This window comes from Arachis duranensis, chromosome 1 (genome assembly GCF_000817695.3).
Source record: "Arachis duranensis cultivar V14167 chromosome 1, aradu.V14167.gnm2.J7QH, whole genome shotgun sequence".
Taxonomy (NCBI): domain Eukaryota; kingdom Viridiplantae; phylum Streptophyta; class Magnoliopsida; order Fabales; family Fabaceae; genus Arachis; species Arachis duranensis.
In genome coordinates, this window is record NC_029772.3 from 91,698,212 (window position 1) to 91,718,496 (window position 20,285).

Below are 20,285 nucleotides of genomic sequence, written 5' to 3' on the forward strand. Positions count from 1 at the left end.
AGTATATACAATAAGAGTTTAAAAATGTTCAATTGAATAAGATATCAAATGTTTATTATCCTTAATAACCGAATAATTATTCTAAATAAGATGGTTATTCTTGTAATTTTTTTAAGTTTTTTCAGAACAATTTTTTTTATTGGTTTTACTAATCTCATCTCTTTAATTAATAGTAATCAACTAATCATAAGTTGAAGTAAATATGTAGTAGTCAGTATTAAAAGCATAACTTTTGCTAGATTTCAATATGAACCGGATATAAATTAATAATGATGGTGCATGTATACTAAAAATTTAAAGAAACAGCATTTTTTAAAATAAAAAATAGTTAAAAGAGTTCTAATACCTGAGTAGAAATATGTTTGACAATAAAATAGTTTGGTTTCATTGAAATTCAAATATAAAATGAGTGTATGTAATTTTATTTTAGCGGACAATCCATCGTAACATTTAATACAAATAAGTTTCTTAACATCCAATGCGATCTACTAGCAATATAAAAGATGTTAAGTTATACTTTTTTTAGTGCACTTCATATTTTAATTAGTAAAAATTAATCACTCAATGTGATTCACTAATAACAAAAATAGGATATTCTCGCAAAAAATCTTTGAATAGGAAAAATAGATTATTAACTTTTTTTTAGTTTAAATTTAAATAAGTAAAAAAAAAACCCCTAAGTTAACGTGTGTTCCTTTTTGGTCACATAGAATGAGTGCTTGATACTCCAAATACAAGACATGTGACAGGGTTATTTTTCTATAAAAAAAAAATATGATCGCATTTTCTGTTATATAGCCAAAAAATTAGTTGAAATTCAATTGTAGATAGCAATATAATAATGAATAAGAAGCATAACTCAGCAACTAAGAAGTTTTATCAGCTACTACCAAATAGGCATGCCAACTATAAAGACAATCAATCACAATACTTAATATAGACAAAAACCACTAGGTGGTTGTTTCTTGTTTGTTTTCGAAACGGAAGTAGAGACTAAGGAGAACACATTTTTAGCTTGTTAAAATACTTTTTATTTTTCTCTCAATTAATCTTATGGTATGATCGCACACCATCACATCATATAAGACTTTCTTTTACATATTTTTTCTAATTCTACTTAAATCTTATATAATAGGATATTAACGTCTACAAAATCAATTGAAAAATAAAATAAAGTTAGATAAAATATCAGAATATAATCACATAATGCAATTTGAATTTTTTTTGGGCCAAACCCAAAATCTCAGCCCAATTCCTCTTGGTTTAGCCTAAAGAAAAACCCAGGATGATTGTTCGGACACCACCTTCCTCACCCTCAAAAAATATAAATAGAAAAAACAATCAGCCCTCTATACGCACGGGAACAAAGTGAAACTATGCCAATCCATTCTATATGGGCTCGCCTACTAGCAAACTGTTTCAGACAAATTAAAATGGTGTACAAGAAAATATACACGAGCTGTTCCACTAAAAACACTATGTAGGAAACAAAAATAAAATAATAACAAAAAAAGAGAAAACAAGCAGGGAGACCTGCCAATTATACAGATACAAGTGTATGATCTCTTAAAACATGAATTCAGCATGGCTTAATTTCGAATCCTATGCTCAGAAGTGTGCGAGCTGACTCCATTGCCTTTTCACCTCCAAGATCCATGGCTTCCCCGCTTAGTTCTCCTTCAGTGTCCACCGACCATTGAGTAGACTTGTTCTGTTTTTTAGGAGAATCAGGTTTCTTCTTTGACTGCGAATTGTTCATGGATGCCGGAGCTGCAGCAGCCACAAGAGGAGCACTGGGTGGGCCATGTCGTTTCTTTGGCACAGGCATGTCATGGTCATGTACACCCTTGTATGTTATGATGACAGCGTTCGAGTTATCAACAGCAGTCTCAATGTGTTTTCGGACAGGACACCCAGCAGAAGTGCATCTGTAGTAGTTTCTGCAAATTCATGATATGATCAGAAGAAATTGAAGGAATTTCACTTTCAGCAGCCAAAGTAAAGAAAACAAAAAGGGAATGCTATATCCTGTACAAAGAAATAAAAAAAAAAAAAAAAAAAAAAAAAGAAAAAAAAAAGTGATGAAGAAAGGAAGCAGCTCTTCTAAAAAAAGCCCTGAGGAAGATAACCACACCACCAACACAATTTTGACCCCTCAGATAATAAGAACTTATCCTCCCTGTTTGGGAAGGTCTCAACCAATCATCATTCCTAATGAGGCAAATACAAACTAAGCATGCAGAACAGTTCGAAAAATACTTTAACCCAAAGGCCAATTCTATGATGTCTATTACTTGGTGCCTAATTAGTGCCTAACTTACCTTTTATGGCAAACTTTAAATATTTAAAAATTATTTACTTTTATACTTTTTAAATTAAATATTGATTTTTAACTTGTTTTGGCAAGTTAGGCATTACCTTTTAGGTACCATGAAAATCACCTAATCCAAAACTATCAAAGTGATTAAGTGCATAAATGTTCCAGTTGCTCAAACCTGTTAATTTGACACTAAGCACACGTTTCTTTCAGCATATTATCATATAGAACGTTTTTAACCTAAATAGCCTTGGAACAACATTTTTTAGTATTATTACCTTTTGTAAACATAAAAAAAAGATAATAAAAGATTAGGAGAGCTTTTATTAGGTACAACAAAGTATTAGCCTAAATCAATAGATTAAGATATCATTTTTAATTTCTTCAGACTGCTTTACCAGAAAAATGGATGCAGCTTGCCACTGTATAACTGATTATTTTATTTTATTTTAAATATCAATTAAATCTAAATAAAAGCTTTACATATTTGTTGAGAGATATTTACGTTATAAGGAAAATTTACAAAATCAAGTAATCAACATTAAGAATAAACTAGAAAGGAAACAATCTAAACAGGTTATCACCTCGGATGTGGATTCCCCTTCACCATTTTCTGTCCATACTTGCGCCATCGGTATCCATCACCTGATATACCTACATCCCCTTCTGCATGTACAACAAACCTCGATTTCTTTCCAGATTTTACAGGGGAATCCAAGTCTGCTAAGTCATCTTTCTTCATTCTGGTTATCAAGTTAAAAGGAGAGAATGTTAAATCGTTGTATCCTACCTCTGTTGAATAAAAAGCTTATTGACTAAATTATTTTTACGAAGAGAATGAACCGATAAGGAAGCTTACCTTTTTTTTGGCTCTGGCTCATTAACATGCTCCTCCTTCAAAATAACTTTACCATTGTCACTGAGATTAGATGAGTTTGGTCTTTTCTTGTCAGCAGTGCGAGGTGCATCTTGTAAGGTTTCTTTTGAAGGAGACGGATCAGAGTTTTTCAGACCTCTGATAGATAGCTGCTGAGAAACTTTGTTTTCTACATTAGGAGGTTCACTGGAAGACACTAACTTACTTTCCCTTGTAGAATTAGGCTTATGTGGGGGATCATGACTGTGTTGACTTTTATAAACAACATCTATTACACGACCCGCATCATCATTGCATTCAATCTTCTTTGCAGCACATTCTGAATGAGTACACCTGTAATAGCTTCGAGACCCCGTGGGACTCTTCACTTGCTTCTGACCATACTTCCGCCAGCTGTAACCATCAGAAACTGAAACCCTTGCAACAGAACCACAAGAAACATGTTTGCCACCAGAAGGAATTTTTTTGTCCAATTGTGGCACATGAACATTATTAATCTTCAAAGGTGGCATTTTCTGTTTGGGGGCAATTTGACTAGGAACAGATGATAAAGATTGTGTAACAGAGGTTGGTGACAGTTCTGACAATGGAGTTGAACATGCAGACACCTGTGGCTGATTTTCTATCTGAGTTGGAGGTGGTTGTACTGCTTCACTTGCAATAGTTTCCTTTTCACGAGGTCCATCTGTCTCCTGAGCATGAAATGACCTACTTTTAGTGCAAAAGAAACCAAATCTATGTTGGTAGTAGAGAACCTATAATTTGCTAATGCTTAATTTAAATGCAAGAAAAGCAACCAAATGACTATTGTTCAGTACACCATGAAACCATCTCGTAGTCATAGATGCTAATATGCTACCATGAATTCAAGAAAACTAATTTCATGTATTACATTCTTAAACCATCATTATTAAATTCCATTCCTCATTTGTATGGGATCAATCAACAAGTATTTAGCAGGGCAAATTTAAATTCCTTATTATGCTTAACAAGAAGTTTATAGGCATCCACTTAAATTTTTAAAAGAAAAAATGAAAACGGAAGGCCTCAGAAATAAATACCATAAGTCCAAACCCCAACTGGTTAATCGTAATGACCTATCGATCATTCCAGATCCAAGTTTCTAATCTGCAAAGTATATTTCTCATTTATCGGTGCTGTTCTCAGACTATACACTCAACATTAAGAAAGATAAGAACAACCCTAAACCAGGCGGCTCAGAAAATTCTAACCATAACCAAAACCAGCCCTTCTCACGTATCACATATGTTCAAGTACAGTTTACAACTTCAAGCAGATGAACACGAAGAGTGAGATTCCCACAAAATTTAAAACGATCACAGCAAAACAATACTTAAAATCTCGATTTAAGAAATATAATAAAAATAGTAACAAGTTATCATGGAAATGCTCTAACCTTACTTTCAGCTTTGACATCCATATTCGGCGTAGCAGGGCTCCCCTGCAATTCTGCTACCCCAACCGCACCATTTCACCACAAAGAAATCACTCATTTAGATTTTTGAAGATTAAAAAAAAAAAATTCAAATACTCATGGAAACCAAACCGTACCATCACTCCGATTGTTCACAACAGGTGATTCAGCAGCTAGGGTTCCCGAATTCGACCCCTTCGGAGGTTTATCAGAACTCTTCGGAGGTTTATCAGTTTCGCAAGGCGATTCGCTAGCTCGTTCTTCTCCCTCTGATGCCTTCCCTTGTTGTCCTTGTTCGTTTCCACCTTCGCCGCCTTCTGAATCCTTCTCTTTCGGGAGAAGCTCCGGCGCTCCCTCCGTGACAGCTTCGGCGGAGCTTGGTTGCTCAGCCATGACAGCCGCAGAAGAAAGAGAGAGCGAACAAGCGAGAAAATCCGAAGTTTCGAGCGGTTTCTATGATAGCGTGAAAGTAACCGCAGCGCGTTTCGGATTTCAGCGAAACGCAACGGTTTTGTGTGAGAAAGAGAGAGAGAGAGAGAAAGAGAGAAAGGGTTTTTGAGTTTGCGAGAGAGATATGTATGTGTTTGTGCGTCTTTTTGACTGAGATTGACTCTCTCACTCACACTCAGGTGCTTGATGCTTCTTCCTTTTTTTATTTTCTCTCTCTTCTGTTTTTGTGCTCTGCTTCAAGGTAACACACGCCGTCACTCTCCGTTACGCTCCTATAACTACGTTTCTGTTTGCCGTTTCTGTTGACGCCGTCAGTGAGTAGTCTCCTCCGTCTTCGTCGTCGTCTTCTTCTTTGACTCTCCACAGTGACACTCCTTTTTGAAAAAATAATTTCCTTCTGCTTTTCCGGATGGACCATTGTTAACACTTTTTGGTCAAACCAACATTAACCACACTTAAATCCAATGTTGACAACACTCTGCCTTTCTCTCTTTTTTTCCCTCTCTTAGTAAAATAATTGCAGAAAATTTTGTGTAATTATGGTTGGTAGTTATTATAATAAATAATTATCAACATTAATTTGTTTAATTGTTTTTTAATGAGATATTCTCTTCTCTTTTGAATATAGAAATCTACAGTGGAGAATAGTCAACAGCATAAATCGGGATTAGGGATAACATAATATAATACCATAGGCAATTGGGCATACTATAATAGTAATAATACTAAGACCAAGTCAAATATGTTTGTTGTTCCTGTGTGACTGAAAGTTGACGATGAATTTGATTAAATTACTATAAAATAATTAGCTTCGTTACATTATTGTTATTTTATGTATGATAAATTTAGTAACTTCGGTAGATAGTGGAAGCATAATAAATTTAGTAATTTACATGGATTAGATTACGAAAGAAGCGGCATCAACGACCCAATGGTGAGAGGAAAAAGTGAAAAACAACTTAAGAATTGGGTTCCGACACCCACGAACGAATATTCTACTTTAGGGTGTACTTACAAGTTTCAAGAAGATGATATACAAGGTAATTTCTACAATTTTTCCTTAATTTTAATTAACGATTTTAATTTTGTTTTATTTAATATTTATTAATTTTAAAAATAATTAATAAATATTAAATAAATCAAATTTAGACTAATTTTAATTAATGTCCTTTTGTTATTGAATATTTTTGTTTACCTAAATTGAACACGATATTTAATTTTTCAAAGATGTACATTAAATGCTTTCCGGGATATACTTCCATAAATATAACACTTCTTAAAGTAATGTCAATATTTGTCTAGATAAAAGTGAAGATTTACAATGAATTTCATCAAATTTTACAATCTAATTGGCCTTGATATTAGGTTTGAACAAAAAGAACATAGGACAAATTAAACTACAAAACTCCTCTTAACATCTAATTAAACCCATCATAATTCCTTTTTATTTGTTTAAATGATATCAACCTCTTCTAATCCACTTAGAAAATTAGTGTGATTTTTTCTTTTTCAAAGAATGTTCAAGTGTATATATAATTTTATCTAACTATTATAAGAGTTTTCGCATTTTCGTAAATAAATAAGGATAAATAAGTTAATTAACAAAAAAAAAGTAAAAGTTGAAACGACAAAAGGTTGAGATTTAGCATATGAAATATAAGTAGTCTAACAGAAAAATTTATAGAAGTGGTAGATATCATGATAAGGAGAAAGATTAACATCATGTGTCTACAAAAAATAAAATAGATCGGTACAAAGGCTAAAGAGTTTGATACTTTCATATTTAAACTTTGACATACAAGAAAGATGAAGAATAAGAATGGAGTAGATATTATCTTGGATAAGTAATGAAAGAAGGACGTAGTGGATGTCAAGAGGGTGGGAGATCGGATTATCTCTATCAAACTTGTGGTGGAAGGATGTATTTTTCATGTGATTAGTACCTATGCACTGCAAGTGGGTTCGGACGAGCAACACATGATAGGGTTTTGGAAAGATCTAGAGAGTTTGGTCCAAGAAATATCTTCGGGAGATAAGATTTTTTTAAGAGGAGATTTAAATGGCCATATTGGAAGAGAAGTGACTGGATATGGAAGTATTCACGGAGGTCATGGCTTCGAGATGGTCAATAACGATGGTAAAACTATTTTGAATTTTTTCTCAACCTTTGACCTTCTCATTGCAATTACATATTTTAGAAAGAGAGACAAACATCTTATAACCTATAAGAGTGGCATGACAAGCTCTCAAATTGATTTTTTCTTGTTGAAGAGAGTCAACCGAAATTTTTTTTATTAATTGTAAAAATATTTTGGGAGAGAATTTAACAACACAACATAGGATGCTCGTCATGGATTTTTGCGTTGAGTAAAAGTTAAGAAAAAGACATCATACGAAGAACCCAAGGACAAGGTGGTAACGGATGAAAGGTGAGGAACAAAGAAACTTCTTAAAATGGGTAGGAGAAGAGGCAAAGTGGAATGGGATGGAAGCGCGGAGGAGACGTGGAGGGAGGTGGCAGAAGTTAATAGAAAAACAGCAAAAGAAAGTTTTGGTGAATCTAGAGGAATAGGACCAAGAGACAAGGAGTCCTGGTGGTGGAATGCGAATGTACAAAAAAAGATAAAGGCAAAAAGAGAATACTTTAATGAGTAGTTTTATGCCGCAATGCAGATAATTAGAAAAAATATAAGGCGGCTAAAAAAGAGACAAAAGTGGCTGTAAGTGAAGGAGAAAAAGGTATATATAGAATCGCAAAGAGAAAAAAGGAGAAAATGTATATATAGAATCGCAAAGAGCCATGAAAGAAGAACAAGGGACTTGGATCAGGTTAAGTGCATAAAGGATAAAGATTGAGAAGTTTTGGCTCAAGAGGAGAAGATCAATGAAAGGTGAAAGAGTTACTTCTACGAGTTATTTAATGAAAGACATAAGACTCTTCCAAATCTTGGTCGGTTATACACGAGGGAAGAATATCAAATTTTCTACTACTATTGAAGGATTTGAAACTTTGAGGTAAAAGAAGCTCTAAAGCGGATAAAAAATGACAGGACAGTAAGACCTGATAATATTCTGATTGAAGTTTCAAAGGGCCATGGAAAGAAAGGTTGAGTTGGCTAACAAAGTTTTTTAATGAGATTTTAAGATCAACGAAGATATTAAATGAGTTGAGAAATAGCACCTTGGTACCTATTTAAAAGAATAAAGGGGATATACAAAATTGCAAAAACTATAGAAGGATCAACCTCATGAGTCATACCATGAAGTTATGGGAAAGGGTGATAGAATGAAGGCAGAGACAAGAGACACAAGTAACAGAGAACCAATTTAGTTTTATGCCAGACAGATCTACCACTGAAGCGATATACCTGTTAAGAAGGATGATGGAGAGGTACTGTAGTAATAAAAGGGATCTACATATGGTGTTTATTGATTTGGCAAAAAGCGTACAATAGGGTATCAAAGGATGTCTTATGGAAAGTTTTGGAAAAAAAGAGAATAAAGATCACATATACTCGTGCAATTAAAGACATATATGATGGGGTTATAACTAGTGTGAAGACTCAAGGTGGTGTGACAGAAGAATTTCCTATTGGTATAAGATTACACCAAGGATTATCCTTAAGTCCATACCTTTTCACATTAGTCTTGGAAGTACTTACAAAGTATGTTGAGCTAAGTTTAATGTTGAGTTTTATATATATGATGACAAACATTATTTGGGGTGAAAGCTCAAGTTGGTTTAATATGTGTGCTAAGTGATGCAGGCCCATTTATATGTTGCTTCATCCCAAATTAGTGTTGCTTATGCAACTTAAGGTATTACAGTTCCAACACTTAAGCCCATTACTTGCTAATTGAGCAACAGACCAATACATGAGCCAAGAGAGAAAGTACCGAACAAAAAGAAGAAAGAGAAGGACATCTGTCAACAATATGGGACAGCTGTAACACCAAGACAAAATCAAGAACAGTTGGGACACTCTCACTACAAGGATATCAGTAAAGCAACATTTAGAATAAGGGAGAGCAAAACACAAACTTGTACAGGAGCAGAAGCAGTAGGATAGCTCCTCGGATAGCAAAGGTAATGGAGCAGAGGGAGAAAGAAAAGCATGCTAAGGAAGAAAGCAAATCCAATGACAACAGAGGTGGTGGAATGGTTTTTCAACCAGCAGAGTTAGTGGAGTAAGATGGAAAAAGGACTGCATGCACTCAGAGACAACTTCAATGAGTTGATAGATAAGGAATTGGAAGAGGCAAATTAGAGAGCAAGTTGAAGATATAAAAGAGGCATCACTTCAACATTTGATAGCAAGAAAAAGAGAGAAAATTCAGAGCATCATATCTTTACAATCGAGCTGAATTCTTTTTCTTCTACTAGTGCTTCATTTTTTTATTTTTTTATTATGTCTATCTTGTGTCATCTTTTGTATTGAGAAAAGGCTGAATATGTGAGTTGAAAAAGTCATGAGAAAAAAGGCAAGAGAGATGCATGAAAGAGCCAGTGAAAATTTTGTGTATTTGGGTTAATGAACTAGGACCAGTTCCCCTTACCAAGTTGGGATAGCACTTGGTAAGTGTGAATCTGTTTAGGTTTCCCTTCCAAGTTGGGACACACTTGGGAAGCTAAGCTTTGGTGAAGAAAGTTTAGTGGTAGATACTAGTTGAATTAGGTTGCAATTCAATAGTATTGATGATTGTAATCAGTTGATTATAGTGAAAATTTCACTATGGTTGTGGTGGAGACTGGACGTAGGATTCATGGCACTTAGAATCCGAATCACCATACATGCTGGCCTCTTTCTCTTCTTCCCTTCTCTGTTTCTTTTTTGTGTATGAGACAAAACAAAAAAATCTCCTACAAAATTAGCTTCCGCAAAACCAGAGTTTAAAACGTTTATTTTTTAGCCAACTTGATTCAACCCTTCCTTCTTAAGTTCAAGCAGTTCCTTCATAGTATATCCAAGAGCCTGTGCTATAGTACATATTTTTTGCCGATGATATCGTCCTTATAGAAGAGTTAAGGAAAGACTTAAATAAGAAGTTGGATTTATGGAGAGAAGTTATAGAAGGGTATGGTCTACACATAAGCCGTAGCAAGATGGAATATATGGAATGTAAGTTCGGCCGCCGAAAGGAAAACCCTAATACAGAGGTGAAAATTAGAGAAAATATCTTACGAAAAGTTAAAAGTTTTAAGTATCTTGAGTGAATCATAGAGGATAATGGAGAGATTGAACAAGATGTAAATCATAGGATCTAAGCAAGTTGGTCAAAATGGTAGAGTGCGTCTGATTTTATATGTGACAAAAAAGTGCCTTTAAAACTTAAAGGTAAATTCTATCGCACTGCTATCAGACCGGCTATACTTTTATGGTACAGAGTGTTAGGCGGCTAAAGGGAAGCACGAACATAAGTTAAGTGTGGCAGAGATGAAGATGTTGAGATGGAAGAGTGGTCATACGCGATTGGATCGAAAAAAAATGAAGATATAAGAAAGAGAGTTGGAGTAGCATCTATTGTGAAAAAGATGGTAGAATTGCATCTCAGATGGTTTGTACATGTGAGAAGAAGACCGACAAAGCACCAGTCAGGAGAGTGGATGAGATGGAAGATGGACAAGGAGTGAAAGGCAGAGCAAGACCTAAAAAGACCATATATGAGATGATCAAACAAGATCTACATGTAAATGATATATCTGAAGAGATGATACATGATAGAGTTCAATGATATCGTTTGATCCATGTAGGCAATCACACCTAGTGAGACAAGGCTTTCTTGTTGTTGTATTATAAAATTATATATATTTAGTTATAAATATAAAATATATATTAAAATATATAAAATAATATATATGTGTGTGTTAAATTTATTGTGTACATTATTTAAAATTTAAATGTTATTTTTTTTATAAATCTTTTTTCGTTAATAATATTAAACACATATTAGTTAAATTTATATTATACATAATGAGTTAAAAATCTTTTTTATTTTCAAAAATACTAATCAATCAATCTTGTTCCAAAAAAATTGTCATATGCTATAGACGGACGGCCGGAGACACTCCGACAGTATGCGAAGTGTTATATCTTATTACTGATCAGGGGTACTTGATGATGGATAAGTCGAATAATTTGGTCCATTTGCGGTGACTGTCACTGCTTCAAGACTTTGAGCGGTGCTGTAGGTTATCTTGGGGCTCGGCGTTGCTTGCATGGACATACCATTTTCTGTGCTCCACCAATCCGCAGGACCTCCATAACAAAATAAAACATTCATGGTTGGAAACTACTCAATATATAGCAATCATAAATGAGTAAGTACGCAACAATTAAACTTAAACCCACCAGTATTTGAGATTCTGTCGGAGGGCAATATGGAGACTCCACAGACATCCATTTGCAGTTTGACAACAATGCGCATGTTACTTTAATCGGTGCGATTCGACCACTCGGTACTCAACACTTCTGCGAATACTGTAGTTCTTCACCTCCTATATTTCTGCATCTCTGCATTTGAGTATGTGGCCGACTTAAAACTCTACCCCATTTTTTAGGTTGTAATCTTTTTCTCCGGTGTTGAAAAACGAAAATTTCTCATGCATAGCGTCCAGATCCAATATATGATAGTAACTTGGTATATTTGATAGCACCGAAAGCAGGTGAAGGGGGGAGGCAAAACATAGCGCACCACTGTCTCGATCGGCGTCTCCGGTACAAACTCCTCCTCCTCATCATCTTCAGAGGAATAATTATCGTTGCTATCCGTAACATACTATTCGTCGGAGTCTTCCTCACCTACCTCCATGTCTTCTTCCACTAGACTAGCAACATGAATCACTGGTGGTGCGAGAGGTGGGTCATCCTGCACAAAGATCGAGTGTACAGAACCACCATCACCAACATCATCAACCTCGACAGAAAGCTCCATCACTTGTTCCGCCATGATTCTCCCATGGATGTCAAACATGAGTCACACATGCTCGTCGCTCTGGAGCTGAAACAGTCGAAACCAAAAACCTTCATTACCCAACGGTGCTAGCACCCTATACTCCACCCTTCCGATCTCTCTTCTGTCTATACCACCAAGGTTGCTCAATATCAAACTCTTCAACTTGAACAACGAACTTACGCAGCGAGTGTGCAATAGTAACGGATTCTCACACTCAAATATTACCCCATTATCGCTGTTTCTCGTACGACAATTGGGGTACACACAGACAACCACATATTCGTTACTAGTAGACATTTTTGCCTATTTTTTGGAAGAAAAACGGAAGAGAAGAAGATGTGAAATGTATGTAGAGAATGCCAATGATTGCACATCCTTTTATAACAGTTGAAAATTTGTTTTAATGTATCTCGTTTACACTATAAACGCATTAATTTAACACGTATCTCGTTTATACTATAAACGAGATATAGTACACAATTTTATTTCGTTTACAATCTTATCTCATTTAAAATTTAAATGTTATATTTTTTTATAAATATTTTTTAATTAATAATATTAAACACACATACTAGATAAATTTATATTATATATAATGAGTTAAGATATTTCTTATTTTTCAAAAATACTAACCAATCAATCTTGTTCCCAACAATTTATTAGCATGAGGATGTTGCACTTACTACTTTCTTGGGTTTGGGACACACTAATTTAATGTGAACCAATTAACAGAAAATAATGTCTGAGGTTATAATATAATATTGTATTAAGGGATAGAAAAATTTCAATAAAAATAAGAGAGAATAGAATAAAAATTTTAAAATTATAAAACCAAAAAAAAAAAAAAAATTTTTAATTACATGATGCATAATATAGATATTGTAATATCCTAATTTTATTGAGCAAGAACCATGTAAATTGAAACTTATACTCTTGTCTTCTATCTTAGCTTCTATGTATTCTTCTTCCTCTTAAACACATTGCTTTGTGACAATGAATTCCATTTGCATGCAATGATGCCAGTGCCACCGGCCCACCGCTTCTGCCACCATCAGAAATCTTTTGGTTTTTAGTTTCCATTTTGACTGCTTGTCTATCACCGATCTGGATATATTTCCAGCAAAAGTAATCACCATTTTATATGTGTTGCATTCTCATTGCATTTTCTTTTTTTCTCATATAAGAGTATACATCAATTTTCATGCACACACATTATTGCTGTCATTGAAACGGTCATTTTTCATGCGAAGAACATAATAATTAAAATATTAATATATATATCATAATTAAATAATTTAATCAAATTATATTAAATTATTTAATTTTTTTAACTATTATTTTTCCGTAACCATATTTCTACACAAATATTCATATGTTGAAATGAGTGAATTTGGTGACATTTCATGGCATAGGGTATGGAGCATGGGGCCTTATGGAAATTTCATTGGATTGGAATACAAAAAACTTTACCATTGTGTGGCCTAAAGAATCCGAAATTCTGAATGTGGTACCAATTAGATCCATATGGTAACGTTTGGCAAAGAGACAAAGACTGAAAGACTGAGACTCAAAGACAAAGATTGAAATAAATTTCAGTATTTTGTTTGGTATAAAGTGGGAGATAGAAATTGAAACAAGAATAAAGCTCTAATTTAATTTGTACAAAGAGTAAAATTGAAATTAATTAATTAAAATGAAAGTATTTTAGATATAAAATGTTATTAAAGTTTTTGTCTTTAAAAATTTCAGTCTCCTGTGTCTTTACCTTTTGGAGGTACTGAAATACTAAAATTTTGGGGACAGAGATAGAAATTTTAATAATAGTCTCTAAACAAACAAACATAATATTGAGTCTCAATACTTCAAAACAAACGCTACCTATATGAATTCGAGTGAAATTTGGTTTGTCCTAACCTAGACTTGGATTTATTTTTTAAATTCTAATCCGGTCTTAGACTTGATAAACTTTAAATATTTTTTTTTGTCATAATTATACTGGATCTAAATTGGATAAAAATTGGATATTTAAAGTTTTAATAGTAATTTATAAAAAAATTTGTTTATGATGCATTTATTTATAAAGAAGAAACTTGTTACCGATATTCATATTTAAACTGGAAGTTGTCCATAAATTATAATTTGATGCTTTTTTTTATCTATTTTCTAATTTAACAGGTATGATTAAAATTAAACGATAAGCTTATAATTAATATAACATAATATTAAAACTTTTTTTTTTTTACATTGGAGGCCCTAAGGCCAGGAACAAAACAAAAAACAAAATAAATTAACGGGGAAAAGAAACCCCACTTCTATCAGCAAATAAAATAAGAGTGGTCTCTTTGGGAGGATGATCCCAAGTAGCATGCTCTCTGTTTTGATTTAGTAGCAAATTTGCAATGCCATCAGCTAATTGATTAGCCTCTCTATATATGTGTCGTATGCGCACTTGCCAATCTCTGTCGAGAAGCTCTTTGATTCTTTTAATCGGGCGAGTTAATGTTGGGTGGCGTTTTGGAGGGTTCTCCATCAAATTCACAGTTGCTTGGGAGTCTGTTTCTAGCTCAATCATTCTAAATCCTTTCTTCCATGCTATCTCCAGTCCCTCTCGTATTGCTGCAACCTTCGCTTCTATTGCCTTTGCATAGGTCAGACGTCTGGCATACCCATAAACCCAATCACTATCTGCATTTCTGAAAATTCCAGCACAACTAGCTTGCCCAGGATTACCTCTCGAGGCCCCATATGTATTTAGCTTGATCCAACCCTCTTGAGGTGGTTTCCAAGAAACTGTCAGAGATTTTTCATGCTTATTGTTCTCTATTCTTCTTCTGGCATCTCTGATTTCTCTCGCTAAGCTCCTTATTTTCATCTCTTTGATTCTTAAGGGGGTGTTTATATTGGAATGTATATATTCATTCCTAAATTTCCAAATAAGCCAAACAGCCGTAACAAAAACGTCCTTCCATTCTATATCATCATCAAACCCCATATTCATAGTCATGTTAGCAATAATCCACTCTTTCAAATCAAGATTATAAAACATACCAATATTCTGCGATTTCACCAGGCAATTCCACACTGGCGATGACATGGGACAGTCTCGAATAACATGAAAAGGAGTCTCAACATCATTGTCACAACTCATGCAGTTGGGATTGTTTCCTCTACCCCATATTGCAGTTCTGGAAGCTGTTAGAACAGCATTATGAGCCAACTGCCAAAGGAACACCTTCGCTCTTTGTACCCCTTTCCAGTTCCAAATCAATTTCCATATTCGATCTGAGTCATGGTCGCAATGGGAAAGAAATTGATAGGTATGTTTGATAGTAAACTCACCTTCAGGATTGGGTCGCCAAAAGAGAATATCCTTGCTATCTTCTTTTGAAGGAGGGGGAGTGTTTCAAATTTTATTAATGACACTGTCAGGTAGGAGGATATTTAGCTCTTTAATTTTCCAATTTTCTTCTGCATCTACATAGTCACTTACTGGACGATTTTCTTCTTCAAGAGATAGGATTGGGGATGCTAAATTGGCTAGTAAGTTATTGAGTTCCAACCAAGCGTCTCTCCAAAATTTCGTTGCCTCGCCATTACCAAGCAAGTAACCTGTGTTGTCCTTGATGATGTGTCATTTGGCTACAAGATTTTTTCACAATATAGAATCACCACTGATAGCCACAACATTTTGCATAGGATTGTGCCCTCTCCCATATTTTCCAATCATAATTTGAACCCAAAGAGAATCGGGTTTGGTCACAATTTGCAAACCTCTCTTCAACAAAAAAGCTTCGTTTACTTGTTCTAATCTTCTAATCCTCAGACCTCCTTTCTCTTTTGGTTTAGTAATTTTCTCCCAGCTAACAAGATGCACTTTTCTCGTTAAACAATCATGCCCCCATATAAATGCTCGTTGAGCTTTCTCCACTGCTAGGCAAGTACTTTTTGGAATAATTGTATGTTGCATAGGATATAGTGCCATTGACCCAATAACAGAGTGAGCTAGAGTAATACGACCAGCCATAGATAGGCAATTGGCTTTCTACCCCTGCAGAGATAGGCAATTGGCTTTCCACCCCTGCAGTTTTGTTTTGACTCGCTCAATGATGTAGTTAAACTGACTATTCCTCCTCCCTGTATTATGGATAAAGGCTCCAAGATATCTTCCAATTTCTGCCGTTTCAGAATATCCACTGATGTTAATGATATTATCCCTCACCTCTTCAGTCACATTCTTTAAGAAATATATGTTGGTTTTTGCCTGGTTTATTAGATGATCAGACTCTTCACAAAAATCATTCAAAATTCTTTGCATTTTTCTCATGTAATTGGGAGATGCCTCAGAGAATAAAATGAGATCATCCGCAAACATTAAATGAGACACTTGCGGTCCATTTCTGCCAGCTCGCATTGGGGACAAATTTCCTTTGTCTACAGCTTCTTATATCATGTGAGACAATTTATCCATGCACATAACAAATATATATGGTGATAGGGGATCACCTTGTCTGATCCCTCTAGTGGGAGTGAATTCCTCTGACTTAGTACCATTCCATAGAGTTGAAAATGTGGCAGAGGTGACACACCTCATGATAATATCACAAAGGGGAAGAGGGATATCAAACTGTTTGATAGACTCATGAATAAATTTCCATCTCAACCTATCATAAGTCTTAGTTAGATCAATTTTGATGAACATATAACCAACTTTACCTCTCATTCTTCTCATGGTATGAACCATTTCTTGCACAATGACAATGTTGTCATGAATATTTCTCCCTAGAACAAAGCTGGACTGATATGGAGATATGCGATCTTTCAAGAAAGGTTTCAGCTTTTCCACCATAATTTTGGACATCCCTTTGTAGATAACGTTGCATAAGGAAATTGGCCTGAACTGGCCTAGAAATTCAGGTTTCTCTATTTTAGGGATGAGCACTAACATAGTCTTGTTCAGAAGTTTAATAAGTTCTGGGTTCCTCCATAAGGTATTAATCACCTGCTCAACATCTTTGTGAATGCAGCTCCAATTTTTCTGATAGAAGGCTCATGGAAGATCATCTTCTCCTGGAGCCTTAAAGGCGCCAATGTTGAAAAATGCTCTCTTAATATCTTCCTCACCAGGGACTTTAAGAGAAGCTTCGACGATATCAACGCCGATAGAAGGAAAGGTTTTAGTACAAGGAGTGCTTGCTCTATCATGATTTTCCTCTTGAAACAAACGGTAGAAATAGTCCCTGGCCAGTTTTCCAATTTCCTCTTGATCCTCTATCCAATTCCCTTCATCATTTCTGAGGCAGAGTATCTTATTTCTGTTTCTTCTGATGATAGTTTTCACATGGTAGTATTTGGTGTTGCGGTCTCCATCTTTAATCCAGGTGGCTCTCGATTTCTGTAACCACAACCTTTCCTCTTGATCCAGGGTATCGCTTAGATATTTTTGCAACTCCATCTCCAGCTCTTCCAACCGTTTATTTCTTCCATAAGACACGCATCGCTGGATACCATCTATATGGGCCAACAACCTCTTTTTTCTATGAAATATGTTTCCAAACACCTGTTTCTTCCATATCTCTATCTTTTCCTTCATGTCCTGCACCTTTTGAAAATAATTTCCGTTGCACCCCTCCCAACTATCTTGAAGCTGGGTGATGGGCTGAGTGGGTGCGGGTTAGGCACATCATATAAGCTTCTGGGAATTGGATTCGCCAATCACTATTGCATAGACCCCTATCGAGCCTTTCAAAAACACGATCCCTATTGTCCCTAACAGCTCCCCTCCACGTGAACTTTGAACCCTTAGCTTCCATGTCTATGAGATTGCAGTCTGAGATCCAGTTTGCAAATTCCAAGCATTTTCTTCTATCAGCAGGGACACCTCCTTTCTTTTCATTAATGTTGGCAATGGCATTGAAGTCACCTACCATCAACCAAGGTTTAGTGTTGCTTCTTGCAAACTCTCTGATTTCTTCCCACGCTTCCCTTCTCTCCATCTCTCTAGGGCTACCATAGATGATAGAAAGAAGCCAGTGGGCCTTGTTATTCTCCTCCACAATTGCGTAAATGTATTGACTATGAAGTTGAATAGGTTTAATGTTGAAATTATCATTTCTCCAAAGAATCCAAATCCCTCCACTATACCCCCCAGCCTCCACCAAAATAAAGTTATTGAAGCCCAAGTTTTTTATTACCTTTTTTACATTATCACCACTACATCTTGTCTCTTGAAGAACCACAATGTCTGGTTTATGGACCCTAATATATTCTTTACAGGCTCTGCTGAAAGCCTTTCCAACAGCACCTCTTACATTCCATGAGAACACAATCATCAAAAGAATAGGAAAAAAAGGATCAGGCCTTATGCTTGCATAGCATCTCCCCCTGTTGGAGAGTCAACCCACATACCATCATCTGGCCTTGCATCACCCTTTTGTTCATCCATAGCTTGTCCCGTATCATTTGGGCTGGCTTGTTCCTGGCCAATTGGTTGCATGGCGATATCCGGGGGTTTGGGCTCCTCCCATCCTTCTCCCAACATTAAGTCATTTTTGCAACCTTTAGTACACAGTTCATTATTTATTTTGTCCTCTTGTGCTGTAGGGCCCTTGCTTATGATTGGAAGATTCTCTCGGCTGGTTGGTTGCGCACTACTCTGCCTGGCAGGTGACACGTTCCTCCTCGTACCCATGCACAAATGCGGGGGAGTTTCAGGCACTCTGCTAACCGTTTCTTGTGAATTTGGGGTGTCACTGCAGACCACTACCATCTTGCCTTTTTCTTTCCTCATTTGACTACCTGACAAAAATATTCTCTTGCTCCCTTCCTCTTGTATACCACTTCCCTCTTCTGTGACTGTTTGATTCGCCGCACCCTCCTCTTCTACTTGCGCGTGAGACTTACCTTCGGCAAGGGCATTGAATCTAAAACCAACATTATGTTGAGCTGCGTGGTTTTTCCCCTCCTTTTGTGGAATTACTCTTTTGCCCCTCCTGGGTTTCTGGACCGTCATCCACTCCCCGTACGGTCCCTGTGAACTTTGTTCTTTCGCCATTGTTTCTCCTTTGCTCTGTTCAGCCTTCTCCGATGAATTCTGCAGCTCATTTTGCCTCTTAATGGCATACTGGCACTGCTCCTTGTTGTGCCCAATACATCCACAATGAAAACAGATGGTGTGAAGCCCTTCATATTCAACGTGGACAGGTCTCCCTTTAATTTTGAACTTTGGTCTTAACGGTTTTGCAAGATCAAGCTCTACACATATCCGAGCAAACTTGCCTCTCGCTTGTCCAGCTGTATTATAGTCTATTTTTAGCGTCTTACCAATCACATTACCAATGGTTCTCATCACATATTTATCATAGTATTCAATCGGAAGATCCGGGATCCTAACCCATGCAGCTATTTTGGTAAGTTGTTCCACGCTTGGGTTGAAATCCGGCCTCCATCTTTGGACTGCTAGGTAGTGATCGAATATTAGCCATGGCCCTCCTTTCAGTGCCCAGTTGTAGTCTTCTAGCTCTGTGAACCGGACCAGGAAAAACTCATTACCAACATCAATGAGTGTCAGCATCCCCTCCTTAATCCACATGCTCTCCAATCTTTTCTTCAAAACACCATACCCTATTCTCCTTCCCAGAAGCTTTATAATAAGGGTATGCTCCCACATTTTGTTCAGTCTATGTTGCTCTGCTCTGTTGAGAATCAGGTTAGGGCACCCCTCTTCGTCCCATACAATTTTCCGCTTTGGTAGTTCGCGCCTCGCCTTCCACTCTTCGCTTCCCAGGACCTCCTCTTCTCTGTCAGAATACTCGAACTCAGATTCTACCTCCGAGTCCTCCTCTTCCTGCATGTTCTCTTCTTCATCTTCTGAATCCGATTCGTAGATAAAGTCTGGGCCTTTCACCATGCTAACATATGACCGCTTCGCTTGGGGTTCCTCTGGAATCTTTTTTTTTTCTCGTTTGGCGATAGGGCTTCCATGACTCTCTGTGCTTGGAATGCGTTTTCTTGTCCATCTTCACTGCGCAGTTTCCTTTTACTTCTCCGCAGGTTATCTATTTCTTCTGTTGACGGTGGTTCCTCACCTCTCTCAGTACTCGCTCTCAAGGACGTCATTTTTCTTTCGCTTTTGTTTCTTTTTTAATTAAAACTAATTTAAAACATATATACTTTTTTAGTTTTTTTAGAATGCACATGGGCCAAGTGAATCCGGATTCGCCTTGATTCAGACCCGATACGAAATAATAATCGAA

General features: G+C 36.1%; 3 protein-coding genes across 4 annotated transcripts; all 3 read right to left on the reverse strand.

Annotated features, from left to right (window-relative positions):
* Positions 1-1,196: 1,196 nt before the first annotated feature.
* On the reverse strand, positions 1,197-5,276 carry LOC107459195 (probable WRKY transcription factor 32). Of its 2 annotated transcripts, none has more exons than XM_016077413.3 (5): positions 4,767-5,276; positions 4,612-4,667; positions 3,177-3,886; positions 2,902-3,060; positions 1,197-1,940 (listed from the first exon to the last, which is right to left on the reverse strand). In XM_016077413.3, exons 1-5 carry the CDS (start codon positions 5,020-5,022, stop codon positions 1,580-1,582), a joined length of 1,542 nt encoding a protein of 513 aa, XP_015932899.1. In that variant the 5' UTR covers positions 5,023-5,276; the 3' UTR covers positions 1,197-1,579. The 2 variants fall into 2 exon arrangements, with proteins under 2 accessions (XP_015932899.1, XP_015932904.1); XM_016077418.3 differs by having other exon boundaries at positions 4,612-4,664; positions 4,767-5,275.
* An 11,804-nt stretch (positions 5,277-17,080) lies between these two features.
* LOC107460598 (uncharacterized) lies at positions 17,081-17,623 on the reverse strand. The gene has a single exon (XM_016078981.1). The coding sequence runs from the start codon at positions 17,621-17,623 to the stop codon at positions 17,081-17,083; it is 543 nt and encodes a 180-aa protein (XP_015934467.1).
* Positions 17,624-17,666: 43 nt separating this feature from the next.
* On the reverse strand, positions 17,667-18,362 carry LOC107460590 (uncharacterized). Its single transcript, XM_016078971.1, has one exon. It carries the CDS (start codon positions 18,360-18,362, stop codon positions 17,667-17,669), a length of 696 nt encoding a protein of 231 aa, XP_015934457.1.
* Between the last annotated feature and the right edge of the window lie 1,923 nt (positions 18,363-20,285).